The sequence below is a fragment of the Candoia aspera genome, chromosome 6, assembly GCF_035149785.1.
Source record: "Candoia aspera isolate rCanAsp1 chromosome 6, rCanAsp1.hap2, whole genome shotgun sequence".
In the NCBI taxonomy this organism is placed as follows: Eukaryota; Metazoa; Chordata; class Lepidosauria; order Squamata; family Boidae; genus Candoia; species Candoia aspera.
This window is the reverse complement of record NC_086158.1, coordinates 29,378,880-29,405,800: the sequence shown is the minus strand read 5'-3', so window position 1 is coordinate 29,405,800 and position 26,921 is coordinate 29,378,880. Positions and strand designations below refer to the sequence as shown.

Genomic DNA, 26,921 nt, shown 5'->3' with positions numbered 1-26,921 from the left:
GGTGGAAACAACCTTGTTGCTGTCATAAATCCCAGCATAACAGAGAGATGAGGCAAACTTTTGCTATGGATTGTTGTAAGTCTCTCTTTCAGCAAAATTTTAGTTCACCCCTGTGTTTCAGGGCAACAATTCCAGGATAACTGACCATGTAAACTAATTATGACAGCTTCTTAAATTTGCTGGTTCATGGTCCAGTATTTAAGGTTACAGAATATTCTGTACCCTGGTTCTAATGTGCAAATTATTGGATCTATACATCATGCTAGGACTGCTTAACCATGGTTTGCTGAATGAATCACAATTGGCTGGAGTCACAAACCATGCTAACCTAAGCCAAAACCAAAGCAACCATGTTATGGCTAAATCCTGTCACCGTGTTTGTTCTAAAGGTGACACTCCCTGCAGCTCTAACTTCTGTTTAAATGGTCAGTAGCAAACAGTATGGTATATAGTTTGGAAATAGATATTAGATTTGGAATAAAAGCATCTTACAAAAGCAGCCTTATGCAAGAAGTTATATCACCTGTAAACTTTGTTCGCACAGTATGGCCAGAAACTTGTGATCAAATTATAGCCTGTCTCTACAGTAATTCACAACCATTTAAATAAATCTCTATAAAGAAGAAATATGTACACACGGTATTTGCCTTTGAGCCAAGATTGTTAATGCAAAAAGAAATGGATCTCAATTTGCTCTTGTTAAAAACACAGTTCCAGTGTATAGGACTTCAAAAAACACATATGCCCACATTACTGGGTGCATAAAATTCCAAGAAGTGCATGCAAATCAGATCATAAATATCAGTTGTTTGTCAGTGCAGAGCTATTATCTATTGCTAACTGTAACAATACCATCAAGTAGTCCGACTGAAACCAGCAGCTAGCATTGTGGATGCATATTATTTCCCCTGAAAACCATGATCTTGAGTCCATTAAATTGGATTCAGACAAGGATTACTTACAAATAATGCAATAAGGATCAAATTGTAGATTTCAAGCAGTAACTCTAGCATGGCTTCTCCTTGTATGCTAAGCAGCAATAAATAGAAGGTTGCCTACAGAACGGTGGCCTAAGGGTTCTTCTGTGAAACCTGTTTTGTTTGGAGGGAAACAGCTGTTTTCTCAAAAGAGTTGGGTGAGGGCAGGCCCGGAGCGCTTGGTCTCTTTCTTTCCCTAGGAAAAGCCGAACTCTCGGATTCTTGTAGCTGAAGCAGCAGCCACAGCTACCCGTAATTTAAGTAAAAACTTCAACAGAAAACCTGAAGGAAAGTTACCTCATTCCTGTTTGCAGAGCTCTTGGCTATTTAAAAATCTTCGGATGACGAGGGCAAGGCACAGTATCAAGCCCAGCATGTAGCCGATGGTGCCCGCGAAGGTAGGCGAGGCGGGCGGGGGGCTTTGTAGGAAGTGCTGCAAGCCCTCCTCAACGTAGAACATCTGGTCATAGATGCTAAGGAACGTAAAGATGTGGAAAAGCTGGTGGCTGTGGCCGATTATGTCGAACAAGCCCGGCTGGATCCGCTCGGGGATCTTACTGACGTTGAAGAAAGCGGCCACCAGCAGCCAGAAGTAGCGGCGGTAGAAGTACAAGAAGAGGATGGGGTTGTGGCCCTGCAGGTCGAAGAAGAGGCTTTCCAGCATGATGGGGCAGGCCATGCTGAGCGGCATGACGAAGACGAAGGTGCGGATGGCGAAGGGGTAGGCGCACCACTCGGAGCGGCTCTTGCAGCAGGCTACGGTGCAGGCCACGGCCAAAGCGAAGGCGACCGGCAGCACCAACGCGCTGTAGGCGGCGATGGGCGCGCTGCAGTCCACGTGCCAGCCGAGGCGCTGCTGCAGGTAGCGACTGAGCATGCGCGGCTCCAGCAGGCTCAGCTTGGGTAACAGGTAGTAGTAATAGGCCACCGTGCTGGCGAAGCCGTAATAGCTGATGGAGGCGTAGTCCAGGTAGAAGAAGACGGCACGTAGGCGTATGGAGAGGCAGCTGAACACATGGGCTGTGCAGCTCATGGCAAAGGTGAGCAGCACGCCCGACGCGTAGCACCACAGCGGCAGCAGCGAGGGGTGATGGAAGGGCAGGTCGCCGGCCCCGCGCAGCAGCAGCAGGCGGGAGAACTTACCGGCGAAGAGCAGCAGCGGGATGAAGTGCGTCCAGAAGTTGAGCGTCTCGTTGGTGGGCTGCAGCACCGAGGCCAGGCACTCCTGCGCCGTGCAGTGCAGCCTCCGGTAACCCGACAGGATGAAGCATTCCACGAAGTCGTCGGGCACCTCGTCCCAGCGCAACAGGGAGCCGGCGCGCCGGGGCGACGGCAGCGAGGCGGCGAGCAGAGGCCGGCCGGGGTGAGGGGACGGCTGTGGCGGGGCAACCCTAGGGGGCGCCTGGCCCTCGCCGGCTCCGCCCGCGGGCATCGTCCTCCGCTGCGTCTCGCGCTGCTGCCGCTGATGTCGCCGCTGGCCGTCCCCGCCAGGCTCGCTGCGATGCTCCCCGCCTGCCTGCTGCTGCTGAGAAAAGCGGCAGCAGCCCGAGCAGGGATTGTGATGTAAGCTCACAACGGCAAAGCCGCTTTTCCTCCTCCTGGAAGAGTTGCAGAGGATTTGTGCTTCACGGGAGCAGCCTCGGCGGTGGCAGCCCCCTCCCCCTCCCCCTCTTCTTCTTCCTCCTCCTCTTCCTCTTCTTCCACCGCCGCCTCTTTTTTCTCCTGCATCATTCATCGCAGGAAGGACGGGAGGCGAGGAGAAGCAGGCTTGCTCACCCAGCCAGCGAGCGGCAGTCCCTGCAGAAAGAAGCGGCGGGGAGCATTGCAGTAATTCAAGCCTTGCCTGGCGCGGTGTGGCCACGGTTTGCTGTGGCCCAGTGAGACGCCCCTCTCGGCCGCTGTGTCTTCAATCCAGAGCTGGGAAAGACCCCCTTTCCCATCTGCGTCTTCTTCAAGACACCCAAGCCACGTTTGATCTGATACCCCGGCTGGAGCAAAAGTGCAGTGCCGCTCTGCTCTTGCCGCCTCGGTGCCTTTTTCGAAAAACGCGGTAGACTTAGGCCAAAGAATTCCCATCGTATTTTCCTTAACTTTTCACATGGTGGTCTTTGTGTATGTTACTGTCCTATTTGAAAGCTGGCATGGTTTTAGCAAGGGAAAAGGAGCAATCCCACACTGGCATTTTTGACAAAAAGCAATCCCGAATTTTAAAATACAAGGCAAGCATTTTGAAATAAACTCATTAAGAACTATAGCTAAACAAAATACAGTATATCAAATTAAATGTGTACAGCTCTTTTTCTAGATATTTCATTTGGATATAAGGGCCATAGTATACTGGGACTTCTGCTTTATAGTGGCCTATTCTTGTGGCAACAAGCAAAAAAAACCCCAAACCCAATGGGGCAAGTTTGTTCAAATTGCACAGAAGCAATTTGAACAAACAACACAATGGCATGGCAAATCCTGAGACAACTATTACAAATTTAATTGCAATTAAAACACACTCCGGGATGCTGCACCAAAATAATTCTTATATTCTAATAATTAACCTGTGGGATGGCGCTGGACTGTCCAATAGTATTTTAAATTCTGGAAAAGGCTTGCATAGAGTCATATGGTGTGTAAACCTACTTTGGTATGTCCCATGGGATATAAAATGCCATATGGGATACCTGCATATCATATTGATGACTAAGGCAGATGATATGTTTATCAGCTGTGCAGTGATGTAATCAGTGGAAGAGATAGAATAAGCTTCTCTTGCTATTGACAGCTGCTTTTAAAGAAAACTTGAATTAATAAGATCTGCTGCCTGGCTATTGTATAGGCCAGCGTTTCTCAACTCTGGTCACTTTAAGATGTGTGGACTTCAACTCCCAGAATTCTCCAGCCAGCAGAGGTGGCTGGGGAATTCTGGGAGTTGGCATTCAAAGATCTTAAAGTGACCAAAGTTGAGAAACACTGGTATAGGCCAATTCCTTGGATTTAGTATTGTCTGTCTCCATTTCATGTAAAGACAAAGTGTTTTATACTGAACAAGGAAATACAAACTATTGCACTGTAGTTTTGAAATAATTGGTATATGATAAAGAATACAACTCATTTCATTTTGAAATAATGAAATGTGAAGATATAAAGTGTGTATGTGTACATGTATATCTATAAATGTTTAAAAAGGCACAGGAACATTATTTACAAAAAGAGATTCCAGTTGATTAAACATTTCCTTAGTAGAGCCAGGAATCTTGAAGGATGGAAGTGTTGAGCTGTTTTACCAAGGATTCATTGGAAAGATTTGCACATTGCACTAAGCAGTTGTTAATTTTAATTATGGTTTCTTGAATAAACACGGTTGGATTCAAACATTATTAAGCCATAACTTTCACTTTATACACCGCTATGATTAGGTTCATGCATTATTATAAGCCCAAACCAAATCACATTTTTGGTTAGTGCAGTGTTTCTTAACCATTTCTCCAGGAATGGACGTCTTTCCCCAAACACTGTCTTATAACCCTTGAGGTATTTCTGGTACTGTGGCAAAAATAATTAAATAAAAGATAATTTACATGATAGTATAGCAAATTTTAAGTTTGAAGAGTTCTAAGGATTATTTGCAACAGGCAGGACATGTGCTGCTACTAACATTTTATTCCATTACATGAATAATTTGACATTGTACTTGATCAATGTACTATAGAGGTTAGAGTATTATTAAATAGGAAAGAGGAGGGCTCAGATTAAGTGCCACGCTGTGTTATAAAGTTAATTTCCCTTTGTAGATTACAGGAGGCCACTGATACCCTACAGAAATTTGAAAGGCAGCTCCAGCTTCTGGAGGACCCAAGGTTGTCTATTCCTGGTATAGACTTTTACCTCAGATTCCCCAGCCTGGTGCTCTCCAAATATGAAGATTCATGTCATTAATTCTGTGATTGCTATTTTTTAACCTTTCAGAATTTAGGGCTCTTAAGATTACAAAACTTGTGTCCTCCAGATGTTTGGGCACAACTCCCATAAACCCTGTTTATCACAACCAACGGCAGGAATTATGTAAGTGTAGTCCAAAACATCTTGTAGACTTCAAGTTTCTTACTTTTGGGCTACAGGATAGGATGCATGAGTTTCTGTTCTTATAGAGTATCTTTGTTAGAATAATACTGTAGATCTCCTTGCAGAGTATCTGCCAGTGTGTCTGATGTTTTTTCTACTGGCAAATCAGTAATTGGGACTGTGTTATCTAGTATAGTGCTGGAAAAATGGAGTTCTTATAGCTGTCATTTTCTATATCATTTTCCAAGAGTTTGGCAGAGCTAATATATAAAAAAGCATTTCTTTCTTTAAAAAAATCTGTTGATATCGTAATGTTTGATGAACTTCCCCAAGATTGGAAATTTTCCAATCTTGTCTAATAATATTTCTTAAATTTCCATCAGGGAAGTCTTTGAAACAATGTATATTCTATTAATATCCTATTCAGGTCTGTTAAATACAGAATTGATTCCTATATCCTGGGTAGTTAGCTCAAATTGCCACATGTATCTTGAAAGGTGCTCACAACTGATGTAGAGGTAGATCAGTAATTATGTGTCACATGCAGCTGCATTACAGTAGTCTAGTTTTATGGTCTCATTGAAGGAAGCATTCCTTTTTTGTGCTCAGCATTACCAACTGCACCATATATAAAAGATATCTAAAGATATAGCATGGCTTCTCTTTTTAAAATTGAAGCAGTACTAATATCAGTCGTGTAAATAGATTATTGGTACTGGATTTACAGTATTTTTGAAAGGAAGAAAGCTATTACTGTGTGCAATTGATGTTCAATAAAATGTCCACTAAAGATGAATAATTAAAGGCTGCAATACTTTGGCAATTATAAGATAGCACTTTAATGTAGTCAGGATGTTTCAAATTTCTGTCAGTAATTCTTAAAACAGTCTAATACAAAGCAAATTAGCATTACTATTCCCATAGGGCAGGTGGGTAGGGGATTGAGTTTAGAGAATTCATGGCTGTGTCAAGACTTCTGTTGTAGACTACACAATCCACAATTCAAAATTAGTTTAAGGCAGTTACCTTCCCATTGTACAGACTAGATTCAAGCAGAAAGTCCAAGAAGATACAGACTGGGCTATCTAAGGCTAAGCTGAAACTGAGGCATTAATGTTTATAAACCATAGTTTATGGCATAGCTTATTGTATAAAATCACCCAGTTTATTCAATTAATCATGGTTTTGTAGACTCTTTAAACTTAATTCTTTCTTATCATAATGTACTAAAACTATTTTTACAACCTAGCCTCCATGAGAATTTCATTGTGTCATTTCTAAGAGCAATTTCTTCTGCAGTTCCATAGATCATATACTGTATATTGCTTTATTGGCACATTTAATATCTGTTTAATGAAAGGCTTATTTGACATTGTAAGGCAACATGCTTCTTTAGACCCAACCTCAAAATTATTTTCCTTGTTTATGCAAACTAGCCATCACTGGATAGAAGTTTGCCTAAACAAATGTAATGCATGGATCAGGTAATCACAAGTACTGTCTGGTTACGATTTGTGAGATTACTGGAGCACACTTCCCAGCTGTGCTCATTAAAAAAAAATCTGCTAGGCAATCATAATGATAGCCTATACATACAAAGTATTCTCAAAAATCCTATTTCACTATTGCATAGATGACTGCCCATCATCAGCTTGACCAGAGGAGAAATGTGTTTACAATAATTAAAAGGGAAGAACCCTTTGCAGGACATGTAAACACTAGTTTGAGTGAATCATGGTAAGTTTGGCAATATTAAATCCATTCAAGTGCTTCAATTCAAGCACATAATATGAATTAACCCAGCCCATGGACACACACAGCACTGTCATCCTTTTGTAAGCCTCACTTTCTGGAATTGGCAGCATTCACATGGAAACACTGGTGTTTGTTAAAGTTGGGTCAGAGCTACCTGGCTTGAATCTAAAAAAACACAAGGGGGGTGGGGGGTAACATTAAAAGGAAAGTACTTCATTTAAGTTGAAGGAAAACATTGGTTACATCCTTAGAGAACATAGAGACATCCTAGAGTACATATTCTCTAACAAAAGGATAGGCAACCTGGTGTCCTCTAGATGTTTTGGACTGTACTGTAGTTCCAATAATCTGAGTATTAACCATGCTGGGCTGGATTTATAAAAACTGTAATCCCAAATCTCTGGAGGGTATCGGGTTGCCTACCCCTTCTTTAATGTGACAACAATAATTTAATTCACTATTGCTAATATTCTTGGAATATGTAATTCTAAAGAGATCCTGCAAGTTGTGTCATTTGTGGTTCCTAAGGAATATGGAATAGCTTCTGAGAAAAATGAGACAAACAATTTTCTTTATGCTCAGTTACGATTTGATCAAATTTAAAACAATGCCTAGAACCTACAGGAAATAAATTACATCATAGGAATACTTTTGCTGCAGTTTTCTTCAAGGGGGAAAAATGTTTAATTAAGCAATTTTAGGGAGCAGATTAACTGAGATGATTGCAGCAAGTGAAAGTTGATTCCTAAGGGTATGCAGGAAAGTGGCCATTATATCTCCAAATTATATACCAACATGTTTTAGATAACATTCCTTTATCAAGGAACATGCTGAAATATGGAAGAGGAACTAAGTGGCCTTGTTTTATTCACTCACCAGGAATGAAATATGCAATTCAAATATTATAGCAGTTGGTTTGTTTTTTGTGTGATGTACCTTTTGCCTTGGTTTCTAGAGTTTTTAGAGTCACCAGGAATTGAGTTCGATGTGAAGAAAACTGTACTTTTTATGGCATATAGCAGGGCTTCTCAACCTCAGCAACTTTAAGATGTGTGGACTTCAACTCCAGACCCCAAGCTGGCTGGGGGAATTCTGGGAGTTGAAGTCCACACATCTTAAAGTTGCTGAGGTTGAGAAGCACTGGCGTATAGCTTCAACTTGTAGAGTAGAGAAATATACAACCCTAAAATGTGGTACAACACGGTGTCTCAGAGAAAGCTCATCCTGCTTTTAGAAAGGCCATTAATTGCAAAGGAAAGCAAACAAATGCCTAAATAATGTTTTCAATCTTTACTGTTAAAGCTATTCCTCAACTGTATAATTCAGCTAAGGTTTAGAATAGGTACTTAACCTAGCCCATACTAGGTCTTGTGCCTTTGCATATGCAGAAATAGGAGAAATCCCTGAAAAGGGAGTTAGGGAGAGCCTTCTGCTCTCATGTGATAATATTCACAAAGGTGCATTTATCTTCCTCACAACAAGCCAGCGAGGAGGGTGTAAGGAAACCTTGGTTCACCATGGAGGAAGGACCTGCAAATGATAGAAAGAACCAAGATGAAGGTAGCTACTGAAGGGCCAGGATCTGGTCATAAAAATCAGGTGATGGGAGGGGCTCAAACCAGGAGAGAGCAGGAAGGGAACATTAGATGTGAGTTTTGGAAACATTTGCATACAGTTATGTAAGTCAGGTCTCGCATAATCCAGGGAGCATTGTATTTTATACCAGTACATCTGATGACAACTTGAGGCTGTCTCCCAGATTAGCTGTTGATGTTGTCAGGGCACACCAGTGGGGACAGGACCTTTCTTAGATCAACATATACTGTCCTTTCCCCAATGAGTGAGTGAATGAAATAGTCATTAAGTTGATGTGTTCAAATGGGGTAATTACATGCAAGATTTCAGTTGAACTCAAGGGATATCAGTTCATGATTGGGATAGGAAACAACCATCACAGGTTTATAACATGATATAATGGGAAGGCTGAATTTTGATCACAGCTACAATTCTCAGGGGTGTTGAGTAGAAGGCAAGGCTGTCACTTCTTTATCTTCTCTGATTACTAATTGGTAGGAACAGCAAGCACAATAAAGACAGTGTGAGGATGGTTAAACAGTTTAATTAAAGGCCTCTTCCTTAGGTTGCTTTTAAGCATGCATTTTAATACCTCACATCAATAAGAATATATTGCACACTGACCTATTTTAAGCCTGTTAGAAGATTACTATTCTTTCACACAACAGACTGTATTTGAGTATGGACTGGACACCCATTTCCCACAGCCTCCCATTTCTTTAGGCTCTAGGCTAGAGGCTGATCCTTTAAGATTTTCACCTTCCAGAGAAAGGGGAAAGGGATGGGTGGGATGCCTATGGAAATTCCAGCTCCTGCAGCAAATTGCTTGCTCAGAGCTATCCATGGTGCTGCTGTGCTGCCCCATGTGGGTTTTTTAACTTCGAAAAGTTGTAAATTCCAGGCTGTTCATGTTTAGAGAATAGGTATTGTAGTCCTGATTCCTTTAAGTATTCCTCTGTTTTGTTCATCAGTGATGAATGCTATACCCAGGAGAGGTAGATATGGGTCCAAAGGAAGCAATGATTTCATGGTATCTATATTTAATAAAGTAGTAAAATAATAGGAGTAATGAACACAGAAGTCTCTGCAGGTGGACAACATCTCAGAGAGGCATTTAATTATTACTGTTTATAACTTGAAGCAGCCTTTCCTAATCTGGCTATAAATTCTGTGAGTTGTAGCTATAGGTGACCAGATTATGAAAGACTGAGCAATACAGCACATTCCTATCCCACACTAATTTAAATTAAGCATTAAGTTTACTCTTGGTTCAAGAGCCAGATGACATAGCAAGCCATGGCTAGCTCTAATCGCTAATTGCCAGTTTGCCAATCAACTTTGTGATGACTGGCAGATCAATACATTAATATCATGAAAACATTAAAATTGCATTGGCCCAAATGGTGGTGAAATGTTTGGAGATAGGGTATTAGAAGGATGAGACTTTTTGCCCTCTTGGTGTCCTCTAAGGAACATGAAGAATAAAAACTCAGAGCAGAAGAGATACTTTGTCTAGATCACTCCTAATATGAAACTTCCTGTCTCTCTGCCTGAAGGACAAAAGGTTCAGAAGACACAATAAGCCACTGATGGTGCACTTTAATGCACAGCAAATCTTAATGCCAATTTTTCATTTGCAGAACTAGATTGCAAATTGGTTTAGTATGACATCCAAACATAGCCACATCCTTCACTTTGACATATTTATGACAGCAGTTTTTCTAGTAGTTCCCTTTAACATATTTTTGACACCTCCTTTGAAAGCAACATATGTATCTGGACAAGCTCATTTCATTCTATTAAAATATAAAGTGACACGCTAGAACAAAATGCTATTCTTCAATAGTGTTTCGTTGTGGTCTAGCCATCAATATTTCTGCAAGATCTTGTCCAAACATCTGACACAGTGATATCATTCAGGGATCAAGTCCACACTGCTGATGCATACAGGAAAGTAGTTATGCCACATAACTTATGGTATAATGTCAAGATCACAGGAAGTGTGCTGGTCAGACCACACCTGAAATACTGTGTCCACTTTTGGTTGCCACAGTACAAAAAAGATGCTGAAGAAATGGAAAGAGTGCAGAGAAGAGCAACAAAGATAGTGAGGGGCTTGGATGTTAAATCCTATCAAGAATAGTTAAAACAACTGGGTACATTTAGCCTCAAGAAGAGAAGGCCAAGGGGAGACATGATAGCAGTGTTCCAGTACATGGAAGGCTGTCACAAAGGACAAGTATGTGGATTTATTCTCCATAGTGCCAAGGGGTAGGAGAAGAACTAATGGGTGTTAGCTTTACAGAGGAGATCCACACTCAGAATAAAGAGAAATTTTCCAGGCTGAAAGAGTTATTAAGCAGCGGAACAGCCTGTTTCCTGGAGTTGCGAGTGCTCCATCACTGAAGGTTCTCAAGCAAAGGTTGGACAGCCATTTGGGATGGCTTGAGGATCCTGCTCTGAACAGGAGGTTGAATTAGAAAACCTCTAAAATCCCTTCCAGACCTATGATACTATACTGTGTTACTGATAGCACAAATGCCAGGCTAAATAACTGTTCAATGGGGAAGACTGTTTAGGTTTCTATAATGGACCTTCTGTGCTTTATCTTTACACAGCATTGCTTGGTATCAATCATTCTACCTGTAATTTGACACAGATTATTCATTCTGAGAAAGTACAAAAATTGGAAGAAAAACCAGTTTGTTTTAGACAATGAGGATAATTAAAAATGATTAATGAAATAAAATAAAATGAATGGAATATGTCCAAAGAAGACAGATCCACCCTGTATGCCTTGGAAATTTTTATTCTCTTAATCTTCTCCCTTTGTCAAACATTGTACTTCTAACATATTCTTTTTTTTTGTAAGAATTTTATTAAGTTTAGAACAAAGATAAAAACTACAAAAAAGCAAAAAGCTACAAACCCCCCCTAAAAAGTTAGAAAACACAAGACGGAAAAAGATTTTTTAAAGATTACATAAAGAGATGACTTCCAACTTTTTACAGCAAGAATATACAACAATTTCCCATAATCAATCCCTTACTCTATATAAATCAAAATCACATTATTTCTATAAATCATTCCATTAGCATATTATAAAGATCACTCAATGCAATTGCTCCCTCCTTTTATATTAAAAGAAAAGAAAATATATAAACCACCTAAACAACCTCCCCCCAAAAAACAACACTTATTTAATTACTTCCTTCCTATTATTATTCTATACATTTCTGTCTACTACAATAAAGATCAAACTAAAAAAAAAGAATATAAATTTTCTGGTCTTACAATTAATAATACTACAGTTATTACAATCTTAATCATATTAAACCTAAAACCAAACATTATTATTTACCTTATTAGTCTCAATCCAAATCATTAAAGAAAAATAACATCAAACAAGCCTTAAAAGCAATCCAAATAAACATTCTCAAACCCTTGCCCCACTTTGAAATAAACCAAAGCATTCACATATTTCCAAAATACACACAGGGCATTTTTCACAGAAAAATCAAACAGCCCAACTGCCCCCCTTAAATACTCCAACTTCTCAGCAAAAAGCCTCCCATAGATAACAGCCCCTTCCTTTCCATAACATTGGTCTGTTCTTTTAATTTCTTTCAGTCAACCATCGAATCATCTTCTGGCATTTCAACAAAAGCCTCGATCTCACAGTTAGTAGAAACCTTTGTGTTGTTGTTAAGGTCTTCAGTTCCTTCCACAGCATCCCCAGCCAGATGCCTCATTTCAAAGCTGATATTTTCAACAATGTTCCAAATATCTTGCATAATAACTTGACAAGAGTTGGAAAAAATTGCTCTGAGGTCTTGATGGAACTCTGAGAAAGTCTGCTTGAGATCTTCCATGTCTCATGGAATAAATTATGGTGCTTCCTTAAGGACTTAACCAGCGAAAGTAGAATGTAATGGAAAGTTTCTGAAACTGTTTACATAAGTAAAAGGCTCCCCAGGGAAAAATAGCAGCAGAAAACTGAAGATTCAAAACAGCTAATTCAACGTGTAGGAAAATATTAAAATCTTCAAATTCAGCACAGAAATAATAACAGGGAGACAAATGTTTACTTTCAATCCTCCTCAGTGTTTGGATGGAAACAAGCCAAAACTTTAAAAGATTTTTTAAAAAAAATCCCAGAAATAACGATAAGCACCAAAAGAGCTTGCTACTCCTTGCCATAAAAAGCCTCTCTTATGGTACATAAACTTAAAAAGATAAAAATTGGGTGATTTAGAAATGGAGTGGCCAGTCTTAGTGTCCCTTTAAGGCTACAGCACAGCTTGGAAATTATAGCATCCCCATCTCGTGGCGGCTCTTACCTGATTAGAGTGAAAGTATTTACGATCATCAGGCTGCAAGTCACCATTCTGGAGAGCAAATGCGGTGATTCCGAGGGTTTTCTAGTCCTTGAAAATGCTCCTGGGCTTCAGGGAAAACCTGCCTGAGCCCGGAAAAATTGCCGCATTGTCAGTTTTGTCCGCGGAGCCACAGATACAGCTGTTCAGTTTGCCATGTCCCCCACTGGGGGGACACCTGGGAATCAGCTCTAACATATTCTGTTGGGCTCATCAGAACCATACATTTTCCTTCTGTTGCGTCACCTTTTCTTCTTTACACAAATCTACTATAAGCTGAATTAGTTCGTAATGTTTTGCTTCTAGAAAATTAATCTTACTAGACTCTCTTTGGTTTAGGACTAGATGAAAAAATAAAGTCTGCTGTCTGTGTGCTAATTATTGATAAGTAACTTCAAGACCCTTGCCCTTTTTTATTTTTTTCTCTTCAACACAGACTTAGATTGAATAGATTCTCTTTGAAGCAGAAAATATCTTCAGAGAGAGATCTGTTCTCTGTAAAAGAAATGGAATATTTCATTCAGCACATTAAACCATAGTGCCTTACTTCACATATATGCTAATGAGGTCTAAGCTGTATGTAAGTAATCAGGAAAAAGTTTGTGAGTGCACTAAGCCATAAATCATAGTTTACAAATCATATTGATTAGGTTCACACATCACATTAGTACCAAGGAATCCCTAGTATGGATTACAGTATCTGATGATGCTAAAATATAATCTTTTTTTTCCATAATTTTTATTGAAGATCTTAATTACAATAGTAAAAGCAAATACAAACTAAACTCAGAAAAAGAAAAAGGAATTGAAAGAATAAAAACTGTAAAGAGAGAAAAAGAAAAAGAAGAAAGATAAAGAAAAAAATATGTAAAGAAGTGACTTACAATCTTCATCACAACAAATAAAAACAAATTTAATAACTCTTCGCCCCCATAAGATTACAAACAAATATCTCTTCTTTCTATAACCCATCCCTTATCTATATGCAAATCCATAAATCATCAACTTTTCAATCATGGTGTCAGCAAAGAAGTCCATAAAGTGTTACCAGAGCTTTATAAAAATCTCTTATTTTAATCTTGATTAAACAAACCAACTTATATTCCTTCCTTTTACTTTTAACAATCTTGATCTTTACAGGTAGTCCTTGCTTAATGTCCATTCGTTTAGTGACTTAGAAGGGTGCTGAAAAAAACAACTTATGACTGGTCTTCACATTTATGACCGTTGCAGTGTCCCTGTGGTCATGTGATCATGATCATGATTGGCAACCAGTTTGCATTTAGGACCATCGCAATGTCCCATGATCATGTGATCCCTATTTTCAACCTTCCCAGCCAGCTTCTGGCAAGCAAAATCAATGGGAAACTGCGTAATTTGCTTAATGACCATATGGTTTGCTTAACTCCTGTAGTGATTTGCTTAACAACTGCCACAAAAAAGGTGGTAAAATTGGGTTGGATTTGCTTAATGACTGCTTCGCTTAGCAACCAAAATTCTGGTCCCAATTGTGGACATTAAGCAAGGAATGTAATTCATTCAGATGTTGTCATAGGATTTGTTCTCTCTTCAATTTTTCTTTTTCCCATTGCAGAGGCTTCTCTGAGGCTTTAGCAAACCTCTTTTGTAAATCCAATAAAAAAGTCATTATCCAGGTCATTGTCTTGGTTTGTCATGTGTATTTCCACTTTAATTTTCAAAACTTTAACCAACTTCTTTTGTATATCCAATAAAAAAGTCCTTATCAGGGTTATTCTCTTGGCTTATCATTTGTAATTCCACTTTAACTGCCTTCTCTATTTTATAATCCACACTTTTTATTCAGTATTTGTATCCACTTATTATCCAGTATTTTTGGTTCTAGTATTTCTGCATCAGATTTGACATCTTTTGGACATAGTCTATCCATGGAAACAGACATCATTGCTGACATTTCTGATATTGTAGCTACTAAAGTTTGGCCCCATTCTTTGAAAATCTCCTGAATTAGTTCTAAAGTTAAAGCATTTTGTGTCATTTTGTAAATCCCCATGCAACCCAGAAACCAAAGGCAACTGTACACATTTTTTCCCTTTTCCTTTTCTGCCTGGAATCTTGAATCCCCTTTAGTGTCTAATTTCTGATCATAAAGTCTCCAGTTTCTGTTATGACTTAAAGTAGACAAAATAATCTGGTTCCATGAAATGCTGTTTGTTATATTTAATTATTTTCAAAATCTTGTAATAAAAGTCTCAATGTTCCAACATTGTCTGGACCCTTAATTCGTTTATAACTTTCTTAGATCAAAATCTAATTCAGCTTTTTGCCGTTTACTTCCAATTCTTTAAATTCTTAAACTTATAGTTAATTTTTCTTTTGTTCAAGGAGGAAGGTAAACTCACCAGGTGGCTTTTCAAACTTGTCATTCCGAAGATCTCTGATAGCCTTAGAATAGTAAATAAGCAACTTCTGAAAGTGATTATAAGTGAGGTTAGCGAACTCGGTGTCCTTTAAAAGGCTGTGCTGTGGTTGTCAGCATGCATGATGGCTGATCTCTTCATCCCCCGGCCCTCAGACCAGTAGGAGACCACTGTCCTGCGGTCTCCTCATGAGAAGCAGCCATCTGGAGTGCATATGGGTGATCTCCTGTCTTCTCCTTATCTGGAGATATTCTGAAGAACTGGTTTACTTGCCAGTTCTTTGGTCTTTGCTGTGGCTAGCATCTCCACTCTTTCAAAGACATGTTTAGTTCACCATGCCTCCACCAGAAAGTTGATGCTAAACTGTAATCTTCATTTGATGTATAAATTCAGCCATCAGCATCCAAACCTGAAGGGGAGAATGGAATCATATTCGTTGACCTCCGCCTCCATTGCCATACTGAAGCCTATATGCTCATAACTTTTCTGTGGTACTGGGATCTCAACAAAAGCAAGATAATCGTTCAGCTATAACATACCGATGCCAATCATCATATTGGTTGAACACACAGGGGTTAGGGTCAGTGCAAGTGAGCACAATTGGGTATTCCCTCCTCAAGTGCTTAAATCTACACACAATTCACCTGGATTTCTGTTGTGAATTGGTGAGAACATGTGCATTTTGTTTATCTATTTTACATGATTATGTTGTCAAATTATAAAAACTGTAGGTAGTTCACAACAGCACAGTAAAAACACAGTAAAAGACTTGTTAAAACCATAAGATAAAATCAAATTAAATAACACACAGGTTTCTCACTATGCTTTCCTATGTTCCTTGTGGCAACGCCCTTAAAATGTAGGTAAATGTTAACAGTGATAGTTTTCACTGTTTCTTGACAAAATCCAGACAATTCTTCTGTCTCAATCCAAATGTATTGTTGGCTATTAAAATCAGACTGATTAAAACTATACATGAATAGTACCTTTTTTAAGTACTAAATTGAAGACTAAATATGATCCCTGGGGAAGGTAATGGCAACCGACCCCAGTATTCTTGCCGTGAAAACTAAATGGATCAGTACAACCAGACATATGTTGGTATACCATCAGAAGATGAGACTCCCAGGTTGGAAGATGGTCGAAATGCTACTGGGGAGGAACAGAGGATGAGTTCAACTAACCCCAGATGTGATGACGCAGCTAGCTCAAAGCCGAAAGGACGGCTAGCGGCCGACGGTGCTGGCAGTGAACGGGGAATCCGATGTTCTAAGGATCAACACACCATTGGAACCTGGAATGTAAGATCTATGAGCCAAGGCAAATTGGATGTGGTTATTGGTGAGATGTCAAGATTAAAGATAGACATTTTGGATGTCAGTGAACTGAAATGTATTGGAATGGGCCACTTCACATCAGATGACCACCAGATCTACTACTGTGGACAAGAGGACCACAGAAGAAATGGAGTAGCCTTCATAATTAATAGTAAAGTGGCTAAAGCAGTGCTTGGATACAATCCAAAAAACAATAGAATAATCTCAATTTGAATTCAAGGTAAGCCATTTAACATCACAGTGATCTAAATATATGCCCCAACTACAGATGCTGAAGAAGCTGAAGTAGAGCAGTTCTATGAGGATCTGCAGCACCTACTGGACAAGATGCCAAAAAGAGATGTTATTTTCATCACAGGAGACTGGAATGCTAAGGTGGGCAGTCAAATGACACCTGGAATTACAGGTAAGCATAGCCTGGGTGAACAAAACGAAGCAGGACATAGGCTGATAGAATTTTGCCAAGACAACTCAATGTGCATAACAAACACTCTCTTCCAAGAACCTAAGAGATGGCTTTATACATGGACTTCACCAGATGGACAACACCGAAATCAGATTGACTATATCCTTTGCAGCCAAAGGTGGCGGACATATATACAGTCGGTAAAAACAAGACCTGGAGCTGACTGTAGTTCAGATCACGAACTTCTTCTTGCACAATTTAGGATCAGACTAAAGAGATTAGGGAAAACCCACAGATCAGCTAGGTATGAGCTCACTAATATTCCTAATCAATATGCGGTGGAGGTGAAGAATATATTTAAATGACTAGATTTAGTAGATAGGGTCCCGGAAGAAATATGGACAGAAGTTCACAACATTGTTCAGGAGGTGGCAACAAAATACATCCCAAAGAAAGAGAAAACCAAGAAGGCAAAATGGCTGTCTGCTGAGACACTAGAAGTAGCCCAAGAAAGAAGGAAAGCAAAAACCAACAGTGATAGGGGGAGAATCCCAGTGGGTTCTTCAGTTCTTTGTTTCTGCTCACTGTGGGAGAGAAGAAATGGAGAAGAAAGCACTCAGCACATTCCAGGGTATGGCGCTCACCCACTGGTTCAGGTATGTGGATGACACCTGGGTTAAGATTAAGGCTCAGAAGGTGCAGGCTTTCACAGACCATATAAACACCATAGGTGCAAACATTAGGTTCACCAGGGAAGCCACCAAGGACAACAGGCTGGCATTCCTAGACTGTGAGGTTCTTATTGGGACTGGTGGCAAGCCAGAAATAGAGATTTACAGGAAACCCACACACAGAGACCAATACCTGATGTTTGACTCCCACCATCCACTGCAGCACAAACTAGGAGTCATCAGGACATTGCTTCACAGGGCAGAAACCATCCCCACCTCCATGGATGCCAAAAAGAAAGAAAACCAGCACCTGAGGACAGTCCTGAAGGCCTGTGGATATCCAAATTGGGCCTTCATTAAATCTAAGTCTACCCCTAGACCTAAAACAACGGCAGTCAGGGCTGAGACCCAGAGTCAACGGAAGAACCTGGTCATTCCTTACATGGCCAGCATGTGGGAAAGGATAAAATGGATATTTGGAAAACCCCACATACTGGTATATTTCAAACCCACTGACACACTGAGACAGAGGTTCGTACACCCTAAAGATCCAACACTGAAACATAAGAGGAGCAACGTAGTATATGCAATCCAGTGCAGTGAGGAGTGTTCTGAGCTCTACATTGGGGAAACCAAACAGCCTTTACACAAAAGGATGGCCCAACACAGGAGGAGCAACACCATAGGACCAGAATCAGCAGTTTACCTCCATCTAAAAGAAAAAGGACACTCATTTGAGGACAACAATGTTCACATTTTGGACAGAGAAGATAGGTGGTTTGAGAGAGGGGTTAAGGAATCCATTCATGCCAAAGTGGAAAATCCTTCCCTCAATAGAGGTGGAGGCCTTGGACACAACTTGTCCCCCATTTTTCGTGCTGCTCTTTCATCAGTCCCTAGGAAGATTAAGACCACCAGGAAGGCCACTCCTAACGATCCACTTGGTGATGAACAAAGGATCTAGGAGTAAGACATCTCAAAGACAATCCACACCTCCATGGCACAATTAACAGCCATTCAGGTATAGGGACAATGCAGCCACTCTGGAAGACATAAATGGGTCCCCTCACCAACCTTTGCCCAGACTGAAGCTGCTTGGACAAGCATCGAAATGTTTCTACCAAAAAGAAAGAAATCCAGTTGCCATGACTCAACCTACAGATAGTTCACACACTGCTTTTATTTTAATTTTAAATGCTTTGTCAAGTAATCAGTTCAGGCTTTGGGCAAGAATGATTTCTGCAGTATCCCATGGGAAGGAGGAGGAGGAGGAGATTGCTAAGAGAAAGAAGAAGAGTTATCCTAGCCCAACAGATTGCTGAAGGAAATGCAGGCAGCCTCCGCATTAAAATGTTCCTAACACTGTGGCAAGCACTATTTATCATTCCACCTCTCTGGAGAGAATACTGTTTTTCAGTAAGGATATGGCCTCTTCATTGCCTTGCCTGCAAAGAAAGATGCAGCATATGAATGATATACAATGGCTTGGTAATACACAAACTTTTTGGTTTTGGAATAAACCTCTGTTGCAGACTATATATATATATAGACTTAATTCACTGACCATGCTAAGCTATAGCTTGCTTATTCATGGTTTGCTGATTAAACCACAATTGGTTGACTTCAATAGAGTAACCCATAAGCCACGGCTTACAAACCATAATACTGTGTTCATACACACAATACTAAACCGCCCAGAGTCCCTCTTTTGGGGGAGATGGGCGATGGCTAAATTTGATAGATAGATAGATAGATAGATAGATAGATAGATAGATAGATCAATCAACTGCAGTACAATAATGATGATGCCTTAAGGAAATGTAATATGCTTTGCCAAGTAGGAGTTAACACTTTCCCAAAAACGAATATGCATATTTACATGGCTTTCCTTTGAAAATCCGTGTTCTTGCACCCTCTAGTGGCAAAGAGTCACCTAGGACACTGCCTTCAAAGATTTCGGTAATGCCATACGCTCACGTGTTAGTATAAATGCAAAGCTGATGATGCAAAAACATTTCCTTTATTAATGCCTAAACTATGGGGTAAGCAAGATTTCAAATTCCATAGAACAGTCTTCTTTAAGTATAAGTGCTAAAAAAAGGTGCAAAAAGTTAAACAGGAATTCCTTATTTGTCAGGCAAAGCCAAGGTCAGTCTGTTCACTGGTATTATTCCCTACCTATTTCTATGACTTATTTTTCTCACGCACCCCCTATGACAGGTGTAAGTTATTTGATCCTTTCGGCACCAACCATCAGTCTGTAATCTGATTAACGCAGCTGGTGCTTAAATCTTGCTGCTTTGTTATATATAACTTGTTCTTTAGGGAGTATTATGCTCAGGCTGGAGTTAGCATTTTGGATATAGCTGCACCAATAGAAGTCATTACTACAAGTCATTATTATTAATCAAACTTATAAGGGAGGGGACAGATTTCTCTGGCAGCAGTCCCTGAACAATATGTAAAAAAAAAAAAAGGTGGGATTGTGCTGTTTGGGCTTTTCTTGGTTACCTGGTTGCTCACTGTGAAAATCAAGATGCTGAACTGGATAGATCTTTGATCTGATCCTGCTGAGTTTCTTTTTTCTTTTCTTTTAAATAAAGGAGAATTTGAACATTAATATCTCACTTTCACAACATCTAACATATATTCTCTTCCACCCTTTATTTTTTGTTAAATAAGCTGTAGGGAATTCCAATGAACTTGAAAGGCTGCATAATGTTTTGTAACATTTTACTGGCCTAAGATGTAATTTATTTGATTTGTATCCTGCTTTTCCTCCAGGAGTTCAAAGTGGTGTACATTCCATATCTTCCTATTTTTTTCCTACTGCAACAACCCTGTGGGATAGGTGGTTGCGAGAAAGAGTGACTACCCCAAAGTCATTGATGGCTTTGATGAGCATGGACTTGAACCTGAGTCATCCTAATCCTAGTTTACTGCCTTAACCATCATACCACTCTGGCTCTTTTGCCTCCTACCATTATTATGGAAACATCTGTTCATTTTGTGTTATTTTGACTATATTTTCAAAAATTCATCCCATGCATGTTTATTTGAAAATAATTCTTTTATTCACATCTAAACTGTGGGGGAAGTACAATTTCAAACTGAAACCTTGATGGGATTGGCAACTTACATAGGATTGCAATTTTTAGTGTTTTTTTTTTTAAATGTGAACATCTTCTATAAAGCTATGTCCTTCTAGGCTGCAGTCCTAATGAGTGTAAATACATGCTTTTAAAGTTATCAGTAGAGAATAAGATTGCCCCGTGAAAATTATGATTACACACGCAGTCGTTTGACAGTTGTTGGTGCTATTCAGTGGCGTGCAACGCCCTTTTCCAGTTCTGAGCCCTCCGGGTGGCTGGGGATTACGGTGCCTAAAATCCAATACACCGGGAGGCACAAGGTTGGAAATGGGATGCCGTAGGATTATGAAAAGATAAAGGAAGTTTGGGAGCGAGTATTACAAGAAACAAAGGAAATTATCATTTTCTATCGCATAATTTCCCAATTTCACCGAAAAGCAAGGTTTTCTGCGTTCTCTTTATTTTCTAGAGAATTAGCAGCTGAGTCAAAACTTGGTGAAGATCAACATTCGGAGAAAGCGGTAACGCCGCTGCGTCAGCCAGCAGCTGCACCCGAAGGAAGCCCCCGGTTCGACGCAGGAAGGGCTCTCTGACGCACTCCCCGCCTTCCACCCCGCGGGGAGAGGGGAGAGGCGGAGTTCAGTTTGTCGCACAGGCTTCCGAATCTGCCACATCTCCCGCCCGGCTATCGACTCATCATGGCTCCTTCCACTCTTTCCTCTTGGAGTCCTCTATTCAATCAGTGGAGTCGGTGCTCGATTCTCCGCCGCTAAGGGTTTGAGCGGGGGAGAGGAGCAAGATGGCGGACAAGACGCCAGGCGGTTCGCAGAAGGCCAGTGGGAAGGTGAGGCCGTTTAGGGGGGGTCGGCTTAGCCGCGCAGCGATTCCGAGGAAGGTGGGAGGCCGGAAAGAAATATACTTGGTTAAATGCGAAGGGCTGCTGGGGAGGTGGCTTGGAGCCGTGTGCCGCGTCGGAGAGGTGGTGCGCAGGCAGGCGAGAGAGCAAACTCGCAGGTTGGCTTCGTGGCCTATTCATGCCTCCTCCCCTCACCAAGATCCAGCCGATGATAGAGCTCGTTGGATTGAACGGGAAGTTAAGAGGAGTTGTGTGAGTTGAAATTACAAGGCCGAGTCCCCCCCTTCTGTTAATTATTTTGTCCGAGACCTAGAAAGTGCTCCGCGCCTCTACTTCCTCTCTTCTGCTCTCTTATAATTTAACCCAGCCTTACCCAAACTAATGTCCTCTAGGTGTCATGGACCACAGTTCCCATCATCCGCTGGCTAGAGATGGAATACCTTTCTTTGCAATATGTACCGAAGAGGCAATAGGATTGTGGGATTTGGATGCATTTAAACGTTTCTGTTTCTTCTGCATAACTTATTACATTAATTTCTAATTCGAAATGTTCCGGAGGAAGCCCGGGAGGTTTACAAGAAAACTGTTTTAAATACAGCTATCGTAAAGCATTGCCAGCAGTGCTTAAAACAGTAAATATATTATTAAAAGTGTGCGTTTTAAGGAAGAAACATATTAGTGGTAATTTAAAATATTGTTTGGCCCTGGAATGTGTTGTTATTCTACACATGCCTGACTGAACGATGTCCTTTCAGTTGCCTCTAAAGGGGTGGGCAGGTGGGACTGTCCATAATGCCCTTGGAAGAGAGTTCTTTAATTGGGGTGCTGCCACTGCGAAGGCTCTGCTCCTGGCTGTCTTTCTATGAGTCAAACCAACTAGTGGGACCATCTGATCTTAATGTACAGCCTGGGTAGTATCAGAGAATCAAACTTTTAAATACTTGGAGTCTACCTAGATATGAATGCCTCTCTTTTTCAGAGCTTCCCTCTTGCTACCCCCTTCAGCCTGGGAAGCTTAGTTTCTGACTCATCTTTTTTTTAGCATCCAACCTGTCATGTGATATTTAGCTTCAAATTGTGCTCCCCAGTGTTTGTTTTTTATTAAAATGTGTCTGTGCTAATGGTCTTTGAATGCCACTGATAATATTAAATGAAAATATATTAAATGAAACAGCAAAGCTATACTAATAATAAGTCTGCTTCTTGGAAGACAGATTGTCCAGTATGAGGCTTCATGTAGAAAAAGAATATAATTTGCTACCTGTGCAGAAGGAAAGTGTAGTTGTGATGATTGTAGATGTGCGTAGATATTTTCTTTAATATCTATACAAAAGGTAGGCTTCTGTGATACCTGTTTCCTGTATTTTTATGTTTAGAACTATTTAACTTTAGTTTTTTTGTCATGGAGTTACTTATAATCATGTTTGTAGGCAGAAACAGTTCAGCTGAGATAACTCTTATTACTGACTTGGGTGGGCAGATATGTGTCATGCATGCAGCATTAGAGTTCTGGTGCCCTCTAAAATGTAGAATCTAAATAAAAAGTGAGAAAAAAGTTTTAACACTAGAAAAACATATTATCAGGACACTACCTTGATAACTTTACCAGCACTTTGACTGTTTAACAGTTCAAAAACTGTCCATGCTGGTCTGTTGCCAGGTGATTTATTTCAAAAGAGCTATAAGTCTGTTTCATTTATCACTAATCTTTGCTTAGTGAAATGTGGAATATTTCTTTTCAGGAGCTAATAGATCAGGTTAAATCACCCTGGTCATTGTGGAGCTTGGGCATCTGCTATAGCCTTCTAGGTGGTTTCTTATTTAAATAATCTTATCCATTATAAATACTGGATTGCTTTTACTAAAGCTAGATTAATTGCTCACCATCATCTAAACTGAAACATAGATTTGTTTGGTGGGGGGGATCCCTATTGCACAAAGATTTTCTTTTTACAATAGTAAAGATGTAGTTGGTGGACCATGTTCTCCTAGTTTATAATGCTTATATAATGCTCACCAGGATCTAATCTGCTTTAAAATAAGCAGAACTTATTTTAAATATGCTAAGTTCCTACTGACTGACAGAGATACGAAGGTAACTCTTGCAACTGCCAAATTTTGGGTGGTGGCTATCAGATTAAAGGATATAACTAGTGAATTAGTTAGGAATAGTTGGATTTTAAAAAATTAAGGTATTTATTTATATAAAACATTTTCTCCTTCTGGATACACATCATTTGTTCCTTTAATACACTGTTCTGGCTTTTTATAATGTAAACCACCCAGGGTCATTGGGAATCAAGCATTCTTTAAATCTATGTGAATGAATAAATGAGGAAGATCTCTCTCTTGCTCCAGAGTGCAGGACAAAAAATACTGGATTTAAATTATAGGAAAGCAGATTCCAGTTGAAAAACGTTCCTAACAGTAGGAATGGTTTGACAGTAAAATTAATTAGTGGTGGTGGGCTTCCTTCGTTGAGACTAGACAGCCACCTATCAGGGATGCTTTAATATGCATTCCTGCACTGAACAGGGAGTTGAACTTAGTGGCCTCTGTGGATCTTTCCAACTCTGAGATTTTATAATCATAGTCTGAACTGTCATCTGGGTTTGGCTTACAAATTAAGACAAACTATAATGTGACCTGATTTGTTCTGTTAGCTAGGTTTATGGTAACTGCGATAAGTTTATTGTATGCAAAAATTGGAAAAGCAATGAAATGCCTACAGTGGAATATTGGATTATAAAATTAACTGAACTTGCAGAAATGGCAAAGCTGACCAGTTTGGTCAGAGAAAAAATGATAAAGACTTTTTTTGAAAAACTAGAAACCTTATGTGGACTTATTTATTTATTTATTTATTTTCTATCCGGCCTTTATTATTTTTATAAATAACTCAAGGTGGCAAACATACCTAATATTCCTTCCTCCTCCTATTTTCCCCACAACAACAACCCTGTGAGGTGAGTTGGGCTAAGAGAGAGTGACTGGCTCAAGGTCACCCAGCCAGCTTTCATGCCTGAGGCAGGACTAGAACTCTCAGTCTCCTGGTTTCTAGCCCGTTGCCTTAACCACTAGACCGAACTGGCTCTTTTTGAATGAAGAAAAATATTAATTGATGATTTTGGGATTTCGGGATTACAAAGGAATGAAGAGGGTGTGGAAAAGTTTAAGATGGCAATTACTCAATAGGAAGAAGGGTAGAAGGTGTAATTGTATGTTTCTTTTAAAATTTTTTTTTCTCTTTCTTATTTTCTACCTTTGTTCTTTGTTTTGTATATTTTACTACATTGAAAAATTCTTATATGTATGTATGTATAAAGAAAAATGTATTTTAATCCTACAGATCACACAGTATTAGGCTGAGGTCTCTGAGATACATGCTGTTGTACTTCTAATTTTTTAGAAAATTCTCTTCAAAACTTGAAGGAATAACTTAAGTTATTCTGAATTTTAAGCAATGAACCAAGAAAGTAGTATTATGAATTGGATGAAATGAAGCACTCTCTCAAGCAGTTTATTTTTTGCATCTTGCCCATTCATACTTGATTGCAACAGTGACTTCTATTATTATAATCTGAGCAAAGTAAGAATATCTTTTCAATTCACAGGTCAGTTATTAGGATCATCTTCCTTTCTGGAAAAAAACAATAGTTAAACAGTTTATATTCCTCCTTTCCATGTTCTGATGGCAACTCAGTCATCCTTAAGCTGCTGCTTCATATTTTTAGAGGAATAATAAATCCTTTATTTAACTATACAAGTTTTATATCAATTGGAGAATCTGAGAAATCTGAGTTGAACTTTCCAAATAATTTTACACTTGGAAAATTGTAAAGTAAACCCTTGTGCATTTTGATTAATATTGGAAGATAGTTAAAATGAAAACTTCATGCCTATATAAAAATAGAAAATCAGTAAGTGTTTCCTGATGGTGATTGTTGTATTTCTGTAAATTTTAGGCCAGACTTCCAGATACAACACGGGCCACTGGATCTCCAGAGACTCATGTAAGTTTATAGCCTAAATGGAAACTCTGCTTCTGTTGTGGATTTACACTAATATATACATGTGAGCTATTACCTACTAGAAAATAAATTATAGATCTACCTGTAAGATTAACTTTTTTCTGTGGCTTTACACTAATCAGTTTATGCAGAAGGATAGTTCTACAGGTAGTCCTTGACTTACGACCACAAATGGGACCGGAATTTCCATCTCTAAGTGATGTGGTCATAAAGCGTGACATCATGTGATTGCATTGCTTAGCGACAGCAATCCTGTCACTCCCCATTGCCATGATTAAGTGAATTCCACCGGTCATTAGGCAATGACCCATCCCAATCCAAGCCATTCCAGGCTTGATCCCTCCCAGCCTTGAGCCTCGGTTCTTCCAAGGTAAGGGACTGCTTCCCCTTCAACTTCCCCCAACTATCTATTCCTTCCATCTCTGCCCCTTTGGTCACCCTGCACCCTACTTTGCAGGGTGGCAAGCAGCCTCAGAACCATGCAGCTCTGTGGCTACTTGCCACTCTGTAGCTCAGGGGCTTTTGGTGTGCTGCTGCTCTGGGGCTCCAAGAAGCCCTGAGCCACAGCGTGAAGCTGCAGCTGCCCCTGGAAACATCAGCTGCCCCAGCATAGCAGTGCGGTGCAATGCTGCTGTGTCCCAGGAAGCCCCAGCAGTGTGGCTCAAAGCCACAGTGTCCCAGGAAGCACCCCAGCCAATCCCAGCTGCTGTCGCCCTCGCCACCCTGCACTCTGAGGCCCCTTGCCACCCCAGCTGACCTTCGCCGTCTTCTTGCTTCCTCTGCTGAAGAGGCAGGTTCACCCTGGCCCTTCTCGAAGCAGCTGCTGGCCATGTGAGGCCATCTTCCCCTGGTCTTGCGAGGAAACTGCAGTGCGTGACCTTGGGAAGAAAACCTTGTGTGGCCAGCAGCTGCCTCATGAAGGGCCAGGGTGGATGCCTTGCCTGCAGTGTGAGCAAGAAGATGGCGAAGGTCAGCTGGGGTGGCAGAGGCCTCAGAGTGTAGGGGGCCAAGAGGGCATAGATGGGTGGGAGATAGGTGGGTAGGGGGAGTCGAAGCATCCCGGTGGTCATAAGTTTGGGCAGGCTGTCAAGCACCCAAATTTTGATCATGTGACTGCGGGGGTAAGTCTCTTTGTTCAGCGCTGCTGTAACTTCAAATGGTTGCTGAATGAATGGTTATAAGTCGAGGATTACCTGTATACCACTTCTGTTTAATAATAGTGGAACTTTGATTACAATAATTACTTTTTTTTAATTAAAAACCATTTAATTATTTATTTCATTCATAGGCAATCATAAAAAAAAACTATAGAGGTACAAGTAAAATTGTTGCAGTATTAAGTTATATAAGATATAGTTCGTAAAATATAATAATGTAAAGAAGTTAATAA

At 40.2% G+C, this 26,921-nt stretch overlaps 2 protein-coding genes across 6 annotated transcripts in view; one reads left to right on the top strand and one right to left on the bottom strand.

Annotated features, from left to right (window-relative positions):
* Positions 1-1,152: 1,152 nt before the first annotated feature.
* On the bottom strand, positions 1,153-2,422 carry PAQR9 (progestin and adipoQ receptor family member 9). Its single transcript, XM_063306101.1, has one exon. It carries the CDS (start codon positions 2,407-2,409, stop codon positions 1,276-1,278), a length of 1,134 nt encoding a protein of 377 aa, XP_063162171.1. The 5' UTR covers positions 2,410-2,422; the 3' UTR covers positions 1,153-1,275.
* Positions 2,423-21,387: 18,965 nt separating this feature from the next.
* The window catches only part of U2SURP (U2 snRNP associated SURP domain containing), a 45,316-nt gene continuing 39,782 nt past the window's right edge, over positions 21,388-26,921 (top strand). For 2 of the 5 annotated variants that reach the window (XM_063306636.1, XM_063306635.1), the window contains exons 1-2: positions 21,388-21,488; positions 25,466-25,513. In XM_063306636.1, the coding sequence (XP_063162706.1) occupies positions 21,444-21,488; positions 25,466-25,513 (93 nt within the window). In that variant the 5' untranslated portion in view covers positions 21,388-21,443. Of the gene's footprint in view, positions 21,490-21,699; positions 21,753-21,916; positions 21,956-25,465; positions 25,514-26,921 lie in introns of those variants that run through there. The other 3 variants (XM_063306633.1, XM_063306634.1, XM_063306637.1) reach the window with 3 other exon arrangements.

Coding starts and splice junctions, on each gene's coding strand:
- PAQR9 (XM_063306101.1), bottom strand. CDS start 2,409: ATGCCCGCGGGCGGAGCCGGCGAGGGCCAGGCGCCCCCTAGGGTTGCC.